Source organism: Petaurus breviceps, unplaced genomic scaffold (genome assembly GCF_028583685.1).
Source record: "Petaurus breviceps papuanus isolate PSGF00001 unplaced genomic scaffold, PetGlider_PUasm1.0 115, whole genome shotgun sequence".
NCBI lineage: Eukaryota > Metazoa > Chordata > Mammalia > Diprotodontia > Petauridae > Petaurus > Petaurus breviceps.
Window position 1 is genome coordinate 6668911 of NW_027185612.1, and position 23909 is coordinate 6692819.

Consider the following 23909-nt stretch of genomic DNA (forward strand, 5'->3'; position numbering starts at 1 on the left):
CCTCAGATACTCACTAACTGTGTGACCCTGGGCAAGTCACTTAACCCTGTTTTCATCAGTTTCCTCCCCTATAAAATGAGCTGGAGAAGGAAATGGCAAACCACTCCAGTATCTCTGCCAAGAAAACCCCAAATGCAGTCATGAAGAGTTGGACATGACCGAAACAACTGAACAGCAACAACTGTGCCCCTTCCCCAAGATGAATAGGAAATACTTTGGAAACACCCACGTAATGTTGAGACTCCTTCAGCAGTTATTACCCTATTGTGTGATATGTTGCTAAATTCTACTGTGACCCACATCCATGTCAAGGGGCAGTTGGCGAAATGCTTGGTGACCCATGGAATCGCCTACAACTTACTAAAAATGACTTAGGACTCTGGGAAAGGGAAGCTCTGCCACTGGGGTAAATAAAGGAACATGCATTCATTCATCAGGCATCCACTTACTCAGTGCCAGGCGCTGGGCTTTATAAATGTGATCTCATTTGATCTTGTGAGGGAGGTTCTTTTATTATTCCCCTCATTTTACAGTTAAGGCAACTGAGGCAAACAGGAGTGAAGTGACTTCCCCATGGTCAGTGAGTGTCTGAAATAAAATCTGAACTAAGATCTTCCTGATTCCAGGCCCAGCATTCTCTCCAACGGGCCGCTTACCTGACCTTAGCCAGTCGTCTGACTTCAGACAAGTGACAGGCTCTCACCAGGTCTCGATTCTTCAGTCGTTAAATGGAAGATAATATGTGGCTTCACCTACCTCACAGGACTGTTTAAAAAAAAAAACAATCAACAAGTATTTTTTAAGCATCTCCTATGTGCCAGGCACTGCACCACACACTGAGAATGCAAAAATAAACATGACATAGACCTTGTTCTCAAAGAGCTTGGAAAATTAGATGAGTTCTGATGGAGAAATGGGGCTTTGATCAAGACAAAGAGTGCTATGCAAATGCAAAGGATTGATGGTGGGTTTTTCCTGCCCCTGCCCTGACCTTAGGAGTTCCCAAATTCAGCTCCCCTGAAGGGGAGGTAAATATGCAGTACAGTGGCTAGTGTTGGGCCTGGAATCAAGAAGACCTGAGTTCAAAGCCCAGCTCAGACTGTGTGACTGACTGTGTCAGTCAGTCAAACTCACCGAATGAGTCCTTGTTGACTGAACTCAGCTTCCTCATCTGTAAAATGGAAACATCTGTCTCCCAGGGTTGTTTTGAGGATCCAATGGGAGAATATTTGTAAAGTATTTTGCAAACCTTAAAGCTTGTTGTTCAGTCATTTCATTCATGTCAGGCTCTCTGTGACCCTACCTGTGGTTTTCTTGGCAAAGATACTGGAATGTTTGCCATTTCCCCCTCTAGCTCATTTTACACATGAGAAAACTGAGGAAAACAGGGTTTAAGTGACTTGCCCAGGGTCACACAGCTAGTAAGTGTCTGAGACTGGATTTGAACTCAGGTTCTCCTGACTCCAAGGCCAGTACTCTACCCACTGGGACACCTAGCTGCCCATATATCAATTAGCTTAAAGCCTTTTCCACACTGTGCATTATATAAAGAGTTAGCTAGAGGGGGAACGGGAAGCTGGTGAGGAGGGAAGAGGAAGATTGGCAAAATATTTCTTTCTAGTCCTACTGAGGGAACTTCACAAAGAAAAGGCAACCATAGAATAATACATCTTAGAACTAGAAGGATCCTCTAAAGATCATCAAAAGACTGGTGTCTAGCCCATAGTCACCAACTGGGTACAGTAACATATTCTTAACATCCCCATTTTATGGATAACACAAATTAAGTCCATAGTCAAACAACTAAAAATAGTGTCAGAAATCCACTTGACCTTGTGGAGGGAGAGTAAGATGTCATTCTTCAACAAGAAACCTTGAAAGATCTAAGAAACAACTCCACCCTGCCCCCATAAAAGGATTACCTTTAGACTCCTTGACACCTGCAAATTAATCATTGATAATGATGATAGCTTATGTTTATAAGATGTTATAGCTTCAACCTAGACTGAGACTTTCAGGGTACCACTTTTATTTCCCCCATTTTACAGACTATCAAACTGACTGAAAGAGATAAAACCTTGCCTAGGTTCACACAGCTAGCAAGCAACAGAGATAGGCTTGAACCTGTCTTCCTAGCCCTGGACAAGGGCTCAGTGTTGGGGATGGGGGTTGGAAGCAGAGGCTCCCACCTACTTTTTGGCAACTTGAACTATCTCACATCTGTTTGTTTCCTGTATATTCAATCAACCAGCCAAGGTTTATTGATATAATGGAAACTGAGTGTGCACGGAAGTGGGGAGAGACTACTGTTGCCAGTCAGTCCCAGAGATTTCTGAACTCCTCAATGCCATCTTTTTTGCCACTTGTTATAGGTACCATTTTCTCCTAGCCCCATATAACATTCTTTCCTCCTTGTTTTCCCTAAGAACTTAACTTGTAGCAGAAAATAATTTAGACCCTGGAGAGAATAAACCTTTTCTGCTTATACATCTAAAGACCAACATACTTTTACCAGGCTCAGTTACTAGCACCTTATTTAATTAGCTATGTCACAGTTGTGGCACCAGTGCAACATTCACAGCACTAATAGCAACTGTAAGTATGCCAGCATAGTTCTCAATTGCAAAATATAATAGATGTTCCATATAGAAGACAGAAGCAAAACATTTATCCAGACACCAGAAAGTCAAATCCCAACACCAGGTAACCAAATCCATCATAGCAACAAAGAAGTTAATACATTATAGCACAGTAGAGAGTCACACCATCCTTTAACCTTCCCACAAACACTCACAAGCTTAGCTGTCACAGCAAGGGGCAAACACTCACAAGCCTAGCTGTCTCCTTGGGTGCTTCCTCTCTTCCTTCCACCTCTAACTGCTCTGACTCCCAGCTTCCTGTGGGCTCTGCTCCACCCTTCAGCAAGCTGCTCCCACCACAGTTTCCATGTGATTACATTCTACCCATTAGTGGTCAAGGAAGATCTTCAAATCCCCATCACCATTACAACTGGTGACAACCTCCTCTCATTGGCAATACCTTTACATTTGTTCAAGCCTTCACAAGTACATAACCAGGAGTGATATCAGCCCCAACCTCTGTATGTTTACATGTCAGATCAAGGCAAAAAGTTTCATTTAAACAAATAATTAGCTTTGAGAATAGGTATAGAAAACCAAACACAATTAATGAATTTAGTCATAGTTTGTCCCTGACGTGGGAGGCAACCTGGTAGGTACAAGTACCTCTGGCCTGTACTGGCAAGTCAATGAACCTCTCAGTGCTCTGGGGGACTCTTTAAGACCTACCTTGGTAGAGAGAGCATTTCCCCATCCACGTGTGCCCAAGACCAGTGAAATTACAGAACCAGTCCTATCACTATGTAAATGTCAGCTATTATTTTTCTCATTGATATAAGGACTCTCTCTAAGGTCAAAGATTGCAACTAGACCACGGCTCCTCATCTTTGGTCAAGAAAGTTTTCTCACCCATGAGTTCCCTATACTGATGAAATTAAATGTCTCCTCTGACTCTCCCTTGTCCTTCAAGTCACCTTGCTGCCCCTATAACATATTAGTAGAGAGAAAACCTGACATTTAGGTGAAATATTCCAGACCAGTGGTTTCAAAGTGTGCTCCGCAGAGTCCTGGGAGTCTCTGAGACCCTTTCATGGGGGCAATGAGGTCGAAGCTCTGTTTTCAATAATCCTAAAATATTACCTATTGAAATCATCTTTCCTTTTCCAACTACATATCTGTGTGAAACCAGATGTTTGTATTATACTTCAACCAAAGCAACATATCTGAACACATTGAATGTAGAAGCAAACATAAGACTCTAGCCATCTTCCGTTAAGCAGATGCTGACGAGATTTGCACAACAATGCCACTCTTCTCAGTAAGTGCTTTGTTTTGGAAAATAGTTATTTTTTCATAAAAAGCATGTTATCTATATTAACATGCAGTAGACTGTATTTTTATTTTAGATAAATTCATAAATATTCTTCAAATGAGTTTTATTTCCAAATGTGGTAAATACAGATAGATATAACCCACATAAACAAAAGATCTTTGGGGACCTGATTAATGAGCATTAGGAGTTTGAGGACTATTGTTTGAGGCATGTCTGCCTGTGCATTTTCATATTGAAAAATAATAATAACTGTGTAAAAATAAAATGTTTAGAAAGCATTTTCGACATAAGAATCATTAAAATAGTTAAAACAGGCATTATTATCCCCATTTCACAGGCAAAGAAAGTAATAGAGAGAATTTTCCTGACTTGCCTGGGCTTCCCTATTTTGTAAGTGTTTGAGCCTGATCATGCATCCAGGTGTTCAGGCTCTCTAGAATCAGAGTTCTTCCACCATTCAGTAATTCTGTTGCTATTTCAGAGAAGGAAAATGGTGTTATGTCTAGGTGGCTCAGCTTGCCCACACCGAAATAATCTAGTATATGACTTTCTAACGGCAGGCTCCTGTTAGATAAGCAGTTGCTTTTATATGATGTATCAGTGACAATCTGGTTGGTTTGTCTGTTTTCCCATCTCAGAAGACTTTGTGTTTTCCTCTATATAGACTTTCTATTCTCCAAATCCTTTTTTAAATTAGCTATATCATTGACACCTCCTACTGACAAACTCCTTTAAGTTTCCTGGCATAATATAAGACGTGGCCTTTTAAGTTATACTCTAATAATGGCTTTTTATAAAGTTGAGTAAAAAGCAGCCTTTTATGTCTGAAACCTCAAATAATGACTGAGGTGAGAATCCTCAGTAATAAAATCCACAGGTAAAAGCTTATTGGAATCAGGTCACCACAGCCCAAGTGAAGGCAAGGTATCATCAATTATGTAGGTGATTCTGGCCAAAAGGTTAGGTTTGAATGGTACACACTGTAAAAGAAGATCATTAGAAAATACCTTTTAGAATAACTGTTATTTCTTTGGGATGCCAGTCATTCAAAAGGGTCTTAATGAGTACCCCTTGCATACAGTGCTTTGATGTAATAGGAAACAAACCATACTGGGATCCCTTCTTGACCTAGGTGACCATTCCCAGGTCTTGTGTCCCTGACCAGTCATGGGACTTTGGACAAGTCCATTAAACTCTCCAATTTAACCAGCACATCCATAAACTGTGTTTTAAAAAAGTCATAACTTTTCCTTTTCCCACACTCTCTATCATTTAGTCAATCAACAAGCATTTACTAAGCACTTACTATGAAAATGCTAGGCATGGCACTAAATGCTTAAGATGCAAAAAATAAGTAAAAAAACAATCCATGTTCTCAAGAAGTGTGAAGTAAAATGGGGGAGACAGCATGCAGACAACTGTGTAGGAGCAAGATATGCACAGGATAAATTCGAGATAATCAAAGAGGGAAGAGAGTAGTATTAGGCTTCTTGTAAAAGGTGGGATTTTAGGTTAGACTTAAGGAAACCAGGAAAGCCGGGAGATGGAGACAGGAAAAAGAACTCCAGGCATAGGGGGATGACTAGTAAAAATGCCTAGAGTTAGAGGATAGAGTGTTTGGTGTGGGGAACAGCAAGGAGACCAGTGTCACTGGATCACAGAGGATGTAAAAGGGAATAGAAAGGGGTTATGAAGGGCTTGAAAATAAATACTCAGTAATCATTCCACATTTATTAGGTGCCTACTATGTTCCAAGCCCTGTGCTAAGCAGTGGAAATACAAAAAGAAGCGAAAGATAGTCCCTACCCTCAAGGCAGCTCATGGGGGCGTCTAATGGGAGAGGCAACCAGAAAAAGAATATGTACAAGCAAGTGAAATACAGGATAAATAGGAAATAATTATTAGAGGGAAGGCAGTAGAATCAGGAGGGGTTGGGAAAGGCTATCTGTGGAAAAGGGGAAGGAAGGAAGGAAGAAGGGAGGGAGGAAGGAAGGAAGGAAGGAAAGAAGGAAGGAAGGAAGGAAAGGAAAGAAGGAAGGAAGGAAGGAAGGAAGGAAGGAAGGAAGGAAGGAAAAGAAAGAAAGAAAATTATTAGTTACATTTTTTTCCAAGTTAGAAAAATGGGAAACGATTCCAAGTTTTCTTCCATTTGACTTTTCATGCTTTGGCTCATGGGATCACAGATCTAGAGTTGGAAGCTACCTTAGAAGTCATCTGATCCAACCAAACCCCACTCTAACCCCATTTTGCAGATGAAGAAAACCAAGGCACAGTAGTCAAGTGACTTGCCCGAGCTCACAGAGGTATTTAGTGGCAGATGTGGGTTTTGCACTTGGGTTCTGTAACTAAGTTCTTATGTTCTTTCTACTGTACCATACTACCTCTGCATGTGTAGCTTCATGTTTTTTATGCAGTTGGCCAGATTGACCCTTGGAGCCCTGTCAGTTTTGCAGTAGTCAGATTTCATAAGTAGGGAGATATATGAAATTTGTTCCTTTGAAATACTATGATAAAACACAAAGAAAGCCTGCCCAACTTCTTCCATGGGCTGACACTATGCTAACATATCTTTCTGTCTATTTAAAAGAAAATATGACAATGTTAAATAGCAAATAGCCCTAAATATATCATTCCTCCACAACTCCAATATGTCTTTTCTGCTAGGGTAGGGGTAGACAAAGGAAAGAAATGTCCTCAGGTTTTCCCAACTTAGTTATTTTTCCAAGAATGGCAAAATGTTGTTTTATGTTCCAAGGTGAGAGTTCAGGCAATTAAATTTGTCTAAAGAAATAGATTTTTTCCCTACAAAACTCTGCTTTTGTATGTAAGACTCCACTTGGTATGCCACATTCAAGCAAACTGCCTCATTAAGTTGTAGATTCTGGAGAAAATGTTTGCCGAATAAAGACATCCGTAATTAATGCTAAAATGTCAAGAATTCGTTTGCTTGGTCCCTTTTCCCCCCTTACTTTCTTACACTTAATTATCTCTTTAATTAGCTGCTAATATAAGAAAAAGAAGGAAAAAAACCCAATCACTACAGAGAGAACAGTGTGTTAAAGAACCATCGCTTAGGAAAATCACTAAAGCTAGCCCAGCTTTGTTTGGCCTGAGCATCTAGGATCTAGAAATGTCAATTATTTATTCATTACTGCTATGACTGAAACAGTCTTCTCAGTGAACTCTTAGATCTTTGACTTCAGTTCAAATAAAATATACCTTGAAAGTAACAAGCAAAACGTCATCTGTGATCCTGCAGAACTGCCCATCAGGCAAAGGTTCCAGCCCTCTTTCCAAGGTTGCTATGGAAGACTTAATCAGCATCAAGATATAGGCCCAGGGTCAAGATGAGGAAAGCACAGCTAAATCAATGGGGGGTCTTGAGAACTGAACTTAGGCCACCAACCTGGCTTCAGAAGCATGGAGATTAGCATGATCTGCAGCAAATTGAATACAGTAGCATCATCAGGAACTCAGGAAGTTTGATTCACATTACCAGTGCTGAACACTGGCAGTCAAGAGAAGGAGCAGACTCATTTGAGAGCAGGGATAGTTGATGTTTTGTCTTGGAGAGCTAAGCAAAAAAAAATAGGTGTTTGTATGTCCTTATTTGTTGAGTGATTGATGTGATGATTGATCTGGATAGAGCCAGAGAAGCTTAGCAGAAAAAGAGAATTCTTGCAAATAAGCTTGGCCTAGAGTTAGGAAGCTCAGTCTTTTTTCGTCCTGTCTGACTCTGTGACCCTCTTTGGAGTTTTCTTGGCAAAGATTCCAGAGTGCTTTGCCATTTCCTTCTCCAGTTAATTTTAGATGAGAAAACTGAGGCAAAGAGGGTGAGGTGACTTGCTCAGGGTCACACAGCTAGAAATTGTCTGAGGCTGGATTTGAATTCAGGTCTTACTGACTCCAGACCTAGCATTCTATCCACTGTGCCACCTAGCTGCCCCTGGAAACCATCTTACATGATACAAACAGAAGCGACTATCTTCCTATATCTGTTCTCTCAGATACAGAATCATTGATCTTAATCTGAAGCCTCATTTCTGGATGGTATTAGAATTCCACAGTAACAGGTTAGTCTCTTCTTGCTGTTGATATAAAGATGTTGAACATCTCAAGCCCTCAGTGCCCAAAGTGCTTTAAAAGGTCCTAGTTCATTTCTCTTAAACCTACCAAACAAAAACCCTGAACCTGGGAGAATAAGAAGGTTCTAGGTCTGTGATGTGCTAGTATGCATCTGATTATCTCCTTTTCTTGATTTGTCTCAAGAAGAAAGCAGGGGGGTGTCCAGGTAGCACAGTGAGTAAGAGCACCGGCCCCAGAGTTGGAATAACCTGGGATCGAATCTGGGCTCAGACACTTAGCACCCACCCAGAAACACCTGGCCATGTAACCTTGAGCAAGTTACTTAACCCCAATTGCTTTACAAAGAAGAAGAAGAAAAAGAAGAAAGCAGGTCTGGAGGAACTCCAAGGTTATTCAGACAAGAGCCCAGTAGTCTGCTGGGTCTGTGACATCCAGGCCTGCCCTCTGGGCTTCCAGACTCCAGGACATCCTCCAAGCCTGCTTTGCAATGTGACATAGAGATTAGTATGCTAGACCTGGAATAAGGAAGACCTGAGTTCAAACTGCCCCTGAAGGTCATGTATTATGAATATATCTCATCTCTCAGTTCAATTTTATCATCTGTAAAACTGGAGTAATAATACATTTTTTTGGCAAGTCGGTGGTGCAGGGAATAGAGTGCTGGGCCTGGAGTCAAGAAGACTCATCTTCCTGATTTCAAATCTAGTCTCAGACACTGGCTGTATGACTCTGGGCAAGTCATTTAACCCTGTTTGCATCAATTTCCTCATCTGTAAAATGATCTGGAGAAGGAAATGGCAAACCACTGAGGTATTTCTGCCAAGAAAATCCCAAATGGGGTCATGGAGAGCCAGACACAAGTGTAAACAACTGATTATATGCTACTTTTAGGCAACCTACCTCACAGTATTGTTATATGGTTCAAATGAGATAATATGCATGAATATTTTTGAAAACTTTAGAGCATCTTATAAATTTTAATTATTATTGTCTAAGGGTTCTTAACCTGGAGTCCATGTTTTTTGTTGTTTTTTATGTTTTATTTTTTAGTATTGTGACCCCTATTCAATGCAATTGGTTTCCTTTGTAATCTATGTTATTTAATTTTGTGCTTTTAAAAACAATATTCTGAAAAGGGTTTCACCAGACCTCCAAACCAAACACAAATGAAGAAACTTCAGAAGGTGAATAGTATAGAGCAGAGGAATCAAACAATTGCTTCCCAGATGCATGCAGCCCATGACACTCATAAATACATCCAGAAACAGATTAAAATGTAATTGTGAAATATTTAACAAAATAAATAAAAATACAATAAAACATAGATAATGTTAACATGTGATTTTCTAAATCAATATGTGACCCACAGAGATCCTTCTGTATGGTTTAGTGTCCCTATTTCTATTTGAATTTGATACCACTGGTGGAATCTCAATTGAGCGTAGAGTCTGCCTGTATGCAACATTTCCTATATGGCTTTGCCCACCTGACCTAAGAATATAGTTTGACCTTCTGTAGACTTGGGGGTTGTCTTGTCTCCCCTCTGTGCTTGAGTGGATGGTCCTAAGCTCACAAAAGAGGTATTGTTTTTGTTTAGTTGTTTCCAGTTTTGTGCAATTCTTCATGACCCCATTTGGGGTTTCCTTGGCAAAGATATTAGAGTGGTTTTCCATATCCTTCTCCAGCTCATTTTACAGATGAGGAAACTGAGCTAAACAGGGTTAAGTGACTTGCCTAGAGTCACACAGCTATCAAGGTTCATTTGATTAGTTGAGAATCAGGTTTATTCAAGAACTTCTCTGTTTCAGTTCATCATTTCAAATTTCTTTTGTGGATTTTCATAAGTTGGGTATGAATTAACGTCCTTTGAAAACTACTCTCGGACCCATTATTGTTGGATGTTGGAATATATATATTTTACTTTGCTTCTCTGTTCATCCCATTTTTTTCCTCTTCACTTCCTTCCCTTTTGAATTCTGTTCACTTCTAGCTATCATTCCAGCAAGCTTTCAGTTACATTTCATTTTAGCCCTGCAGTACCATCAGAATGGAGCAGAATCATCAACAAATTTCATTGCATTGCAAATGGTACCTATTTTTTTCCAGGTTACCATCTGCTGGAATCTCTATATTCACCGTTCCAAGAGAATAGGTTAGATAACTCTACAAAGTCATTTTCAGTACACCTCATTTCCAAACTTAAACTTGAAAGTCACTTTCCCAGCCATCTAAAGACATGGGGAAATTGTAGATCCTTTTTTCTTTATTTCTATTTTTTTCTCCATTTCCCCCTCTTCCTTCTATAGCTTGTAAATCTTTCACTTGTGATCAGCTCTATTGAAGATCTTCTTGGAAAGTAGCTTGGCCACTATGAATGATTCTAAACTTGTAATGGTCAGACACGTATAGCAGATACTCATTCATTCTGTATTCTGAAAGCTTTGTTAGGTTACTAGTCTTTGCTACTATTAATAATAATAACTAACATTCATATACTTCTGAAGTTTGCAAAGTACTTTTTATGTGTTATCTCATGTGACACTCAAAAGCACCCTGCTACAAGGTGAGTGTTATTATTATCCCAACTTTACAGATGTGGAATCTGAGGTGGAGAGCATCACATGGCTAGTAGGTGTATGAGACAGGATTTGAACCATATCTTCCTGATACCGAATCTGGCTCTCTACCCATCATGCCAGCTAGCTACCCATGTGTGCAGTATGGTGCCACAGACTAGGTGTCCCTTACTTTAAGGCCTACACACCTTCCTCTTCAAACTGAACTAGAGATTCTATCTCCCTGACTAGCTTATAACTTCATAAGGACATAGCAGAGCATAGCCCCACACATGTCCCTCCAGTAGTGCTTCTGCAATAACTCAATAAATCCTACTGTTTTTACCAACTGATTAGCTACTATTTGCCTCTGTTGATAAAACTCCCAGTCCAGAATCAGGTAACTGGAGGATGAGCCCATAAATGTTGGGGTTTTTTTGTTTCAACCTTTGTGAATTGTTCTAAGATTTCTTTTCCTGCCTTAGTATAGTTATCAGAATGAAATTAACCTCTGAGGAAGCAGGATCCCAATGAGTCCCAGAGCTTCACACTCTGCCTGTATCCAGTGGGAACTAGAGATTGTACAGGACAGGGCTTCTTAAACTTTTTCCACTCATGACCCCTTTTCGCGGGTAGGCAGCATTAGTTGGCATTGTGTGACAGGAAGGCATATGCAGCGCAAAGTGCACATGCTTTGTGTTCGGAACCAAAGCTGCAGTGAAGATGCATGAAACAGGATGAGCAAGCACTGCCAGAAGCACGTCGAATTCATTCCTCGTTTGACTTTGAATTAATTTTTAGTCATTGCATGTTCAGAAGCTTTATTGTTGCCACATTTTTCATGACCCCAGATGGGATCATGACCCACTGTTTAAGAAGTGCTGGAGTACATGAGGCTGGATGTGGTAGAGTGAAAAGAGCATATGTTTTGGCATCAGAGGCCCTGCCTTCAAATCCAGATTCAGCAGTATATTATCTTAGACATGTCACTCTCCAAAACTCAACTATTCAAATGAGTCATCATAGCTGAATTTTTTTTGAAGGGCCTAGTAGAGATTAGGGGTTTGATATCTTCTGGGAGAATGCAAGCCCCTTGATGACAGTGTATCACTATATCTTTACCTCCTCAGCATCTAACATGCTGCCCAGTATGCAGTAGATATTTAATAAATGTTTGAATTGAACAAAGGTTCCTACTATCATCACATACGTATTGGGTACTCATGAAGTGGATGAAGCCATACAAGATACTGTGAGGTTGGAACAAAAGCTGCCAATACAACACTGTGCCTTACAAATATTATTTCATTTGATTTGCACAACTGTAGGAGGTAGATGGTCTTATTATCCCCATTTTACATATGAAGAAACAGGCAAACATGGGTTAAGTGACTTGCCCAGGATTCCACAGCTGGGCAGGTATCTGACACTTGATTTGAACTTAGATCCTCCAGACTCCAGAGGCACCTAGGTAGCACAATGGATAGAGTGCTAGGCCTGGAGTCAAAAAGATCCTCTTCTTGAATACAAATCAGCCTCAGATACTTACTGGCTATGTAATCCTGGGGTAGTCACTTAACCCTGTTTGCTTCAGTTTCCTCATCTGTAAAATGAGCTGGAGAAGGAAATGACAAACCACTGCAGTAGCTTTGCCAAGAAAGCCCTAATGGGGCCACAAAGAGTTGGACACAACTAAAAACAACTGAACTTCTGACTCCAGACCCAGCACTCTATTCACTGTGCCACCTAGAAGTAGAGGTAGTGCTTTTTCTTGCATGTCATAGCATTTGTAATGACATTGAACTGATTTTTCCTCCATTTGTTTCCTATTCACCTTTCTCTACTTTCTGTCCTTTTCCCCAGAGGAGATTTTAAAGACTCACATTGCACACTGGTGGTCTCCAGACGGGACTAGGTTAGCCTATGCCACAATCAATGATTCCCGAGTGCCCATCATGGACCTACCCACCTACACTGGCTCTCTCTACCCCACTGTTAAGCCTTATCATTATCCCAAGGTAAGAATTGGCTTTGGGCTTTTCCTTTTGCTGAACTGATTGTTTGCATTATTCATAGGTCTTTCTCCTCTCAGCTGACTCAGATGTGGAGATGTGCTAATCAGAGATGCTTATGAGCATTACAGTAAACAGAGAAAAGATTAATTATTTCTCATTAAATTGCCATCTTTGTTTAGTTAAATTTGATGGTTGGTAAATTTACCTTTTGTGCTTGTCTGAGCTAGGGTTAGTCATTTAACGAAACTTCAGAACAGAATTTAAAAAAAGCCTTGCTTTCCCTCTGAGTTGGTGACTACATCTCCCTCCTACCCTCATTCTCCCTTCCCTCAGTCATGAATCATAGAATATTTATAGGATTTAGAGCTGAAAGGAACCTTAGTGATCATCTAGCCACTCTCATTTTACAGAAAAGGAAACTGAGACCTAGAGACCGTAGGTAACATACTCTAAGTCACACAGCAAATCAAAAGCAGGGTTCAAACCAGAACTCAGGATTCCCAACTCTTAGCTCAGTGTTCTTTCCATTAGTAACATACGACGATGCAGTTCACTTGCATGAAACTAAAGGGAGAATACTTATATGTACAACTGATGGCTAAGGTGGCCACTATCCAGGGATAAATGCAACTGATTCTACAGCTAGTAGCAGAGCATGGTGGGAAGAAATAAAGGGAGAAATGCATTGGGATGCCACGATTTCATGGAAGCTCAGAGACCATCTGAGACCATTCCTTACTTGAGTAGAAATGCCCTCTGCAATATACCACCAAAGCACGCATCCAGGTTTGGCTTGCAGACCTCTGGTAAGAGGATCTCACTGTCTCTTGGGGACAGTCCATGTCACTTCTGGAGAGTTCTGTTAAGAAGGTCTTCTCTAAATCAAATTTATATCTTCATCTCTTCCTCTTCTAATCATTTCTTCTTGTATAGCCCTCTGGAATTGAGCAAGAGAAATAGAATCCTCCTTCTGCTTGAAATGTATTCTCCTGTCCTCCCTGTCCTCTTCTCCACACTAAACATCCCCAGTTTCTTCAGCCAATCCTTGAGCTCTGTAGTGTGACAAATACAGTATGGAGATCTCCCTACCTAGTGTCTCCCAGATTGTATGACAAAATCACTCCTCACACTATGGAAAAAACAAAACAGAAAAGTAGGAACTCCCCATTTCACCTATTCAGTTTCTGATAAACCCACAGACGAGTTCCCTTAAACATGAAATATACTGAACCCTGGCATTCTGAAGAACTGATGACTTGTGCGTTAAAAGGTCTCCTTCATATTCCAACCAAAAAAATTTTTGTAGTCACTTCTCTTAGAATTGAACCTCAAAATAAGAGTCCATAAGCTATTGAAAAATGTATTTGACTTCTTTCTTCACTGAACACAAGCATCTTAAAAATTGGGAATATACTTTTTGCATATCACTGAAACCATATACTGCCAGTAGGTTGGTGAGCTCACCCTCTGGGACACCCACTTATGTTCTCTCTTCTGTGTTCTCTATTCTTTCTTTCCTGGCCAAAACAGTTGTATTTTGGTCCTGTAATATGTTTGGTGGGTACACATTGCCACCAAACTGGCAGTGGTTGAAGTAGAAGAGGTGTTCAAAGCAGAAGAGTGTACTCAATCTTTTTTGGAAGGCCTTAATTTCATCCCACTTGTGAGTGATGAAAATGGATAATTTCCATTTCTTGGATAATTTCCCCTTTGTTCTTGCTGTTTCTTCTCTCTGGTTTCTCCTTTCTTTAGGAAATGATAAAGGGTGTGGATGATAAATGGGGAAAGTGCAGTAGAGAGTTGGGGAGAAGAGAAATTGAGAAGAGAATCAGTACAATTCCATGTATTTCCCATCTCAACCTCCAGGCTAAACATCCCAAGAGAGTATATCAGCTATTCTCTAAAGAGAATTAAATTTCCTAGAGTATGTCTTAGCGGTGTCCATAAGTTTGTACAGCCCACAAAATAAATTTGAGAACCTTTTACAAGGCAAAATGTACTGTCCCGATTATTACTAATAATATCCCTCTTCCTTTTTGTATCCTAGGCTGGATGTGAAAATCCAAGCATTTCCTTACATGTCATTGGCTTAAATGGGCCTACCCATGATCTGGAAATGACACCACCAGATGATCCAAGAATGAGGTTTGTTTCCTTCTGTTTTCCCTAAAGCACATATTAATAATATGTTTTCCTCCTAATACTCTTAATCACTCTATTTCATATTTCTCAGTATGAGGTTCTCAGGAACAGACATTCTGCAAAGGTTTCTCCACTATTGATGACCTGATTCCATAATTGACATCTTTGGGAAGCTAGGGTTAGGGTTTTTTGAACAGCAGAATTTCTTTAAAGCAGAACACACATATAATAGAGAAATCTCTTTTGTTAAGATAATGACACTTATATTTATTGGAAGTTAATATTCTCCTCAAAGATATCCTGATTGGGAGTCATCTCTAGTAGGGGTTTTGGTACCTGTAAAAAGGTTGGATTTGAGCTAAGACCTCAGATGTTGTAATGAATGAATTGGTTCCCAAGGCTCATTTAGAAGGATGTACAAGAGAAGTGCTATCCATCCCCATTCAAAAGGGGGTCTTTTCTGCCATTTCTCTGCCTTGTCTCAACTACCCATATATACAGAACTGGAATTAGCCTTTTTTTTCACTTGGACCAGGAAAGGGGGAGCAGCTGAAATTTAGTAGTTATCTTTAATGTGGCCATCTGGGGAGAAAGCCCACCTGGTATATTCCAAGAGATTTCTAAGATTCAAAGGGGAGGAGCAAACACCCCGGGAAGATACTGGGGGCAAAATAAATCAGAATAGGAATATGCTACTAAAAAGTACTATGGGCCCCTTATAATATTCTTCCATAGAGCAAAGTTCTGATGGCAATACCCTAGTTGCAGTGCAATACATAGAACACAGAAAGGTCAGGTATGAAGATGCAGCAATGCCAATTGCTTGACCATTTATGCATCACAAACCGAACTGGTTGAGGCTAGAATGAACACTGAGACCCAACATCTGCTTGGTATTGTTTGAGTTTTGCTATAAGTCTAGCCTGGGATGTGAAAATTCAACTATCAAACTGCATTTTCTAGTAATTATAATAAAACCTCATCAAAGGCTGGACATACAGTAGGTACTCTCTGATTAGTAATTAATTTAGGATCATTAGTATAGAGCTGAAAAGGAATCATAATAGTAGGAAAATTGTAATAATAATAATAATATAAGTATTTATATAATACTTACTATATACCAGGCACTATGTTAAATGCTTTACAAATATTATCTCATTGCATCCCTCACAGTAACCCTGTGAGGAAGGTGTTATTATTATCCCCATACTATTGTTGAGGAAACTGAGAGGCACAGAGGTTAAGTGACTTGTCCAAGGTTATACAACTAGTAAGTGTCTGAAGCTGGATTTGAACTCAAGTCTTCCTGACTCCAGATTCAGCACCCTATCCCCGTTGCCACCTGGCTCATGTATTTCAGAGACCATTTCTGCCAACCCCCACATTTTACAGTTGAAAAAATTGCAATCCATGTGGTTAGGTGACTTGCCCAAGGTCATATAAATAGTGTCAGAAGATTTGAACCCAAGTCTTCAGCCTCCAGAGCCAGTTTTTGTCTTTGTTTTGCCCACTGTAGCACACTGCCTCCTTAGACTTAAATTAGACCTGAGTCTATTCCTGTGCCCATTGCTCATTGCTTCCAAGTATCATAGGTTTAGAGCTGGACGGGACATTGCAGATTCTCTAGTCCAACCACTCATTTTGCAAAATAGAGTCCTGGTGAGATGAATTTGGTTGCCCAAGACATCCTAGAGATGCTTCCCACAACACCAGCACTGCAGGAAATAGAAATGTATGTTAGCTCCATCACATCTGCCACTTAGTTCCCCCAGCTCCCTCTGAGACTTAGCTCCAATCCCATCTTCTGTAGGAGGCCCCAGCTTCTAATGCCTTCTTCTTTTTGATTATTTCTGTTTATTCTCTGTATATATTTTGTGTGTACCTAGTTGAGAACATCTCGTCTCCACTATTTGAATGGAAATTCCTTGAGGGCAGAGGCTGAGTTTTTGCCTTCCTTGTATCTTTAGCACTTAACACAGGGCCTAAAACATAGTAAGGACTTAAATATTTGTTGACTGGTTGCATAAACACATAAAGACAAGAATCATTAAAGGACCCAGACTGAGGTTTGGTCATGTCTCCTCCTCTAGCCAAGGATTGCAGAGACTGTTTCATCAGCAAAGGTAATTAATTGATCTTATGGATGTTAATTTTCACTGGATTGTGAGACAACTATGTGGTTATTTATTGATCTCTTTCCCTTCCCTACCCTCCACCTGAGATCTTTAGGTTTCATAGTTTTTCTAACTCCCTCAAGCTCCTGCAGTCCTAGTCCAGCAGATTTGCTGCATTAATGTGGAACTTCATCCAAAAAATCTAAACTGTCTCTTTCATTTAAGTGAAAAATCTCTCTTAGCAATTCTTCAAGTCTGATTACTTTCAAAGACAGTGAAAGGTTAGCCTCAGTCAAGATTGCAAGTTTGGGCACTAGACTTTGGTTCATTATGATAGCCTTCATTTCTAAAACAAACTTCTGTTTCAATAAGTGCCCTTGACATTTAACATGGTTATGTAGTCATGAGAGGTGGCATGGAATGGTGGATTGAGAGTTCATCTCAAAGCCAGGATACAACCACTTCTGTAGGAAGATTTGCCATTTGAGTATCACCTCCAATTTGAGCTGTGGGACTCTGGGCAAAAGTTCTTGCAGAAAAGGTATCAGCCTCCATTGGTAAGGGAGTTTACTCCCAATACAATTGAAGTCACAGGTCGGGTGCCTGTCCCTACACCTGTGTAGTCACAGATGTATATAGAGCCTGGACTGGAGAAGCTGGCACCACTCACCCCTTCTCCTTACAAGCATTCCCTTTGTCCCTTCCCCTCATGGAAATTAACTATTGAAAGTCAGGGAAAACATGGTAAGAGATATGTAAATGTCAGTTGTTATAAACCTCAGGCATTTAATTTTGAGGAATACTTTTTTAAAATCATAATTAGTCTGTAAAGAAAGTCTCAAGTTTACAAAGGGCAAGAGTGGTATAGAACTTACATGCCACATGTATTAACATAATAGAGTAGGCCAGGCATCCTGGGGGTTTCTGGAAAAGCATTTCCATTGGCCCTTTTCTTCAAATGAGGGAGTGAAAAATTTCTATTAAATACCTGGGCAGGTATTTAATAATAATACAAAAGCCAAGATAATCCCTTCCCTCAAGAAGCTTGCAATCAAAGCCTCTTTGTGTCTCCAGAGAACAAGCTTCAATATAGACTCATAGTTAAATCTAGTACCCTTTTTCCTTCTCCATTGCATGGTCCACTCCTTTGTAGCACATACTCAGAATGCAATAAAAATAAGCTTTTCTTTATGTCAAGATAAAACCCATTTTAAAATATATACAACAAACAAACAGTAGAGAATAAGTATTGCCAGTTTGCCAGACAGCAGTGAGAAATGGGGAGGGGAGGAAGTACAGAGGGGATAAATTTGCCAGATTGCAATAGCTGTGGCAGGGGAAGTAATTGCACTGTTCTTTCCAGGCAGGTCACTTTTTAAGTCAGTGGGTGGGCCAAGCAAAGCTCCAGTTGTTCATGAATACTTTCAGTTGGGGATAGCAGCACCCTTCACCTGCAAATGTCATAGGTGTGTCAGATCTCTCCTCTAAGTAAAATACTTAGGGTTTATGACATTTGGCATCTGACATTCAATTGCTGCTCAGTTTTCACTGACTTTACAGGCTCTATCCATGGTGCTGATTAGTTATCTTACAGAAAGCAAGATTGTCTTGGAGTCAGGAAACTCAGCTTTGAATCTCACCCCAGATATTTGCTAGCAGTGTAGCCTTTAGTTCATTACTTAACCCTCTGAGCTTCAGTTTCCTCATTTGCAAAATGGGAAGATTGGACCTTCAAAATTCTTTCTTGCTCTAAATCTGTGTTCTGTTATACTAGTATTTTTACTGTCCACATCATTGTATGGTTTTGAGGAAAATGTTTTACAAACTTTCAAGGGCTTATCTTGGTGTTATTATTACCATAAATGATTAAATGCCAGCAGTAAAGTCAGAGACTAAGACAGCAAGTCCATAATCTTTTACAGTGGTCCTACAGACTACTTTCAGTGGTGAGATTTAAGGACATCCACAGGAATAACTAGTGCAGCAGTGGAGGGAGTCTGAGTCAGAAAGACTCATCTTCCTGAGCTCAAATCTGGCCTCAGATACTTACTAGCTGTGTGGCCCCTGGGCAATTAATTTAACCCTGTTTGCCTCAGTTTCCTCATTTATAAAGTGAACTAGAGGTAAACTACTTCAATATCTTTGCCAAGAAAACCCCAAATAGGGTCACAAAGAGCTGTACACAACTTAAAAAACTAAACAGCAACAAAATAAAATAAAATAAATACATTTGAAAGTAATCTGACTTTGGAAACACTCCAAAAAATCCCCCAAAGATTTTTGAGCATTTTGTCTTTTCAACAAGAAGTTGTCAAAGGGGATCAGAAGATAACCTAACTGATCTCTAACTCTTAGATGTTGCTTACCTTGAGATCAGTTCAGCTTTTTCTTTTTCAATACCAGAGAGATTGATCCCTTAATAGTACCCAGGTAGCCATTTTAATAGCCAGAATATTATAATCCAGATATTTGATTTTGGTTATTTCTAAATCCCACCCATCCTTAAAGGTGTAGCTGAAATCTCACCCCCTTCATAAAGTCTTTTCTGACTTTTCCAGTCAGCTGTTTTTTCCCTTCTTAACTTCTGTTTTAGCACCTAATATTTAATAAAAATGTATAAACGATATCTCCCCCACTGAAACTATCAGCTAAATGCATTTGAAAAATACCAGGAAATAAAAGCAACTTGTCCTTCCACCAAGAGGTCATCAAGGAGATCAGAAGCCAATCTATCCTGTGTAGTTAGTCATGGCAATCTTAAAAAGCTGTGACTCAACAATGGATAACAAGTAATCACTTTCCTCCCCTTATGCCAGTATTCAGATTCTACTCCTCATCTTATTATATTGTCCATTATACTATGACCTAGCAAATCAGTTAGTAACCACAGATCTAAACTTCTTAGTACTACATATCCATTTCCCTATCTCACTCTGTATGGGCTAAATCTTGGTGGAAAAAAAACCCTGACTTAGATTATTTAAACACCCATCTCCATTCTTTCTTTAGTTTTTCTCAGTCATTTTCTCCTCTCAGTACCACTGTAAGGGAAAATCCTAGCTGGATAGTAACTCAAACTTGTTCTGTAGACTGTTCCATTCTGTAATAATAATCATAGTATTAATAATGATGATAAACAATATCTAGCATTCATATAGTGCTTTTAAGGCTTGCAAAGCACTTTTCACATTCTATCTCTTTTGGTACTCACAACAGCCCTGATAGGTAAATGCTATTACTATCCCCATTTTTTACAGATGAGGAAACTGAGGCTTATAAGGGTTAATCAATACCAGTAAAACCATCTGTGCTAGAGATCTGGAAATAAAGAAACAAAGTCACTGTGGTGGTGGTGGTGGTGGTGGTGGTGGTGGTAGTGATGGTGGTGGTGTGTGCATATGTGTGTGTTGTCATTTTTCAATTGTGTCTGACTCTTCATGACACTGTTTGAGGTTTTCTTAGCAAAGATACTGAAGTGGGTTACCATTTCCTTCTCCTGTCCATTTTACTAATGAGGAAACTGACGCAGACAGAGTTGAAGTGACTTGCCCAGGGTCACTCAGCTAGGAAGTGTCTGAGGCCACATCTTAACTCAGGAAGATGAGTCTTCCTGACTCCAGGTGTGACACTCTATCCACTGTGCCACCTAGCTGCTCTCTATAGTTGCAGTAACCTTGCAGCTATCATGTGTGATCTGCACTGAGGAATCATCGACAAGGCAACATTAAGGGGTCAATATACAGAATGTAGAAAGCCAATTTAAACAAGAGCCAGACAATCACTACTAGCCTTTGGGGAATGCCTCTGTGGCTTCCTGATCTGAAAACAGCCACTGCTAAAAACAAACAAACAAAAAGCTATCTGGTATCTCTTGTGAGTTGAGGAAGTAAGTGAAAGTGCCATACAGCAGACTGTGTGCTTTTGTCAAATGCACATAGAGGTGGCCACTCAAGACAACTCAAACATGATTTGACCAGAGGTCTTTTCTGAGCTAAAGATCTAGAATTAAAATGCAGCCCATACACAGGAATATCACTTTGGAGACATATGTCAGAAAGATAACATTTTTAAAAATTCATAACAAAACATTTCGGGCCACTTTCAGTGCATAGACTGGTCTTGTTCTCTCTTGCTAATGACCTGTTAGACCAGAGTGTAGAAAAGAAATAATGATAGCAAGCATATCCAGCATTTTAAGGCTTGGGAAGCATTTTCCATACATTCAGATTTGAGCCTCAGCACAACCCAGTGAGGTTAGATACTGAATGTATTGCTGAATTTGTTTTATAAATGAAGAAGCTAAGGCTACCAGAAGGTAAGTGACTTACCAAGGTCAACATAGCTAGTAATCATTGAGGGTGAATCTTTAACCCAGGTTTTTCTAACTCCAAGTTTAACACACTGTGTATGTATGTGTGTGTATATATAGATATCTGTATGTACATATATCTATATCTATCTTTCTATGTATACATAGTACAGATTATGTTGAGCCAGTGCATGTAAATTTTTAAGAGAAACAGTACATTTGCCTACCCAAGAAGAGAAAACTATCCATCCAGTATTTGGACCACTGCCCTAGTGCCATATGTTTCCAACAAAGGTCCTTGAGTATAGAACTCTGACCCCAGATATTCAAGTGACATTAAACAACCCAGCTTGGCCACTTCACATATTTCCACAGTCTGAATCAAAGTGATATTCTTTAGGTTATCATTCTGTCCTGGGATGTATAGAGTATAACAGGAACTAGAGCTTTCTAGTGGGCAGCTCAACAAGAAAAGGGATAGAGCTATAATTAGCAGTTTTGGGAGCTGGGCCAAACTATTGGAAGCAGCCCTGAAATAAGCAGTACTAAACACCCTCCAATTAACCATGGAGAAGGAGAGACCTTGATATTGGCCCCATGGGAAGCCACCCCCTTGAGGACACTACCCCCAGGAGAAGAATTAGTCTAGAAAGGACCTCAAGAATGGGAACAAGAATCAAAGGAATTCTTGTTGAAGAAATAAAAGTATTGCCAGTGTTAATTAACACAATTTAAAATTATACACCCTTTTAAAATCATTATTCTAAATTTTTGCAAATCCCAGTGCCTATGGGCAAAACCCAGACCACCACAACATAGTTATGGTTCTAAAAGGGAAATTTAGAAAACAAATAGATATTATTTATCACTTTCTTTTAAATGTAGTCCAACCAGTTAGAAAATGAAATTTGCTACTTAATGAGGTATACTCTGGATGGAAAAAGGAGCTGGATTGTTCTTTGGGAGCTTTGAGGGTGAGATGTAAGGGATTGGTTGATTAGCAGGGTCCTCAAGAGCTAGAAGCATCAGGGAATTAAAATGCAACTCTGCCTGCCCACAACTCTGGCTCTGGCTCTGCCTGAATTATACACAGCAATGTCTTTCAGCCAGCAAGACATTCCTTTCAGCTGGGAATACAAACACTAAATGTTGCAGAACAGGGCCAAGCTTTCAAAAAACTGCACGTGGCATAAGACAGAATGACTCAGAGGATGAAAAACTAAAGCAGCACAATTAGTGATCACTCCATTTTTCCCCCTGGGCCAAGCTAGAAGGACTGTTATGCAGATGCATTTTTATAGGGACAGTTGTGTCAGCTGCAGAAAGAAAAAAAAACACCCTTTTGAAAAAAAATTATTGGAGTAGCAAATATTTACAGACCATTTCGGCATTCATTGAAGCACAAGGGATATTAGACTACCTTTTGAGGGAGTGAGTTTTGCATTTCTGTCATTGTTCAAGCAGAGTTTATATGGCTACCCTGGAAGGGATGTCATAGAGCAGAATTATCAGAAGAACAATTAGACCAAATATTAAAGGTTTCTTCCAAGTTTACAGTTCTAAGACTCTGTAACATATGCTGAGTCAGAAGCATGCCTTTCCTGGGCTTCAATAACTTTCAAAAGCTCCGTGCTTCCTAGACTGAGAGAAATTTTGAGCTAAACAGAATCTTAGGTAATCCAGAGGTTTGTCAAATATGCTACCATGCTTTACACCTCACAACTCTTCCAATTGCTGCCTGAATCATATTTAAATTTGATTGGGATATATTTAACAAAATAAATAAAAATACAATAGAAAATAACGTTGATATGTGGTGGTTGTTTTTTTTTTTTTTTAAGTCAACATGCAGCCTGCAGAGATCCTTATGTTTGGTTTAGTGACCTTTGTTTCTACTTGAGTTTGACACCAGCGATGTACTCCAACACCTTAATTGTAGATAGAAGACAACCAAAACCTCAAGATGGGGAGTGACTTGCCCATGGTCAAACAGTTAGCCAATGACAGTGCCCAGACTAGAACTCACATCTCTATTGTATGTACCTTTCCCCATTGTTTGTGATGAAAAACCTCATCCAAAATTTAATCAGGAACACGGAGATCTCTTAGGATAAGAAAAGGAATTTATTCTCTTCCCCAGGAGACGAAGGTGGTCTTCCCCATGACTGATCATAAGGAAGAGGCACATTACAAAAGGCAGAACGAGAATTTATACCCTAGTGAGGTCAATCCCCCTACCACCACCCCCTCCCCGGGCTATCCCTTCTCCCATTGGCTGAGAGGTGGGCTCAAGTCTCGGTGCGAAAATCTTCCCCAATGGCAAACAACAGAGAGGCCCACCACTATCTCTCAGTGGCTGAGAGACATGCTTACAAAGAACAAGGATGCTGATTGACAGCAAGTGAAAGGGGGGTGGGTCCCAAAGCAATGAGGGAGGAGTGACCTGACTCCCACTGGCTGGGAAGAGGGGCTCACAGAGGTGGAAAATCTGAAAACCTCCTGAAAGGGCTTGCTTCTGATTAACAGCAGAAGTGAAGGGGTGGGGGAGGGGAGAGGGGAGTTCTGAGAAGTTTTCGCTTCCCCCCTGACACCATTAGACCATACTTTTCTATTATGAACAAATTCCAAGATTCTCCAAATTTGGCCACACTTAGCTATCCCACTAATCATTATCAGCATCATTAATAACACATCTATTATGTGCAAAGCTCTGTGCTAGGTACTAGGGATTCAAAAAAATAGAAAATTTGGTCTTCCTAAGGAGCTTGTTCTT

At 40.0% G+C, this 23909-nt stretch overlaps 1 protein-coding gene across 1 annotated transcript in view; it reads left to right on the forward strand.

The window, feature by feature from the left end:
* The window catches only part of DPP6 (dipeptidyl peptidase like 6), a 990703-nt gene that overhangs the window by 797336 nt on the left and 169458 nt on the right, over positions 1-23909 (forward strand). Inside the window, exons 9-10 of the mRNA XM_069084788.1 lie at positions 12417-12571; positions 14616-14713. Coding sequence (XP_068940889.1) covers positions 12417-12571; positions 14616-14713 — 253 coding nt within the window. The remainder of the gene's footprint in view (positions 1-12416; positions 12572-14615; positions 14714-23909) is intronic.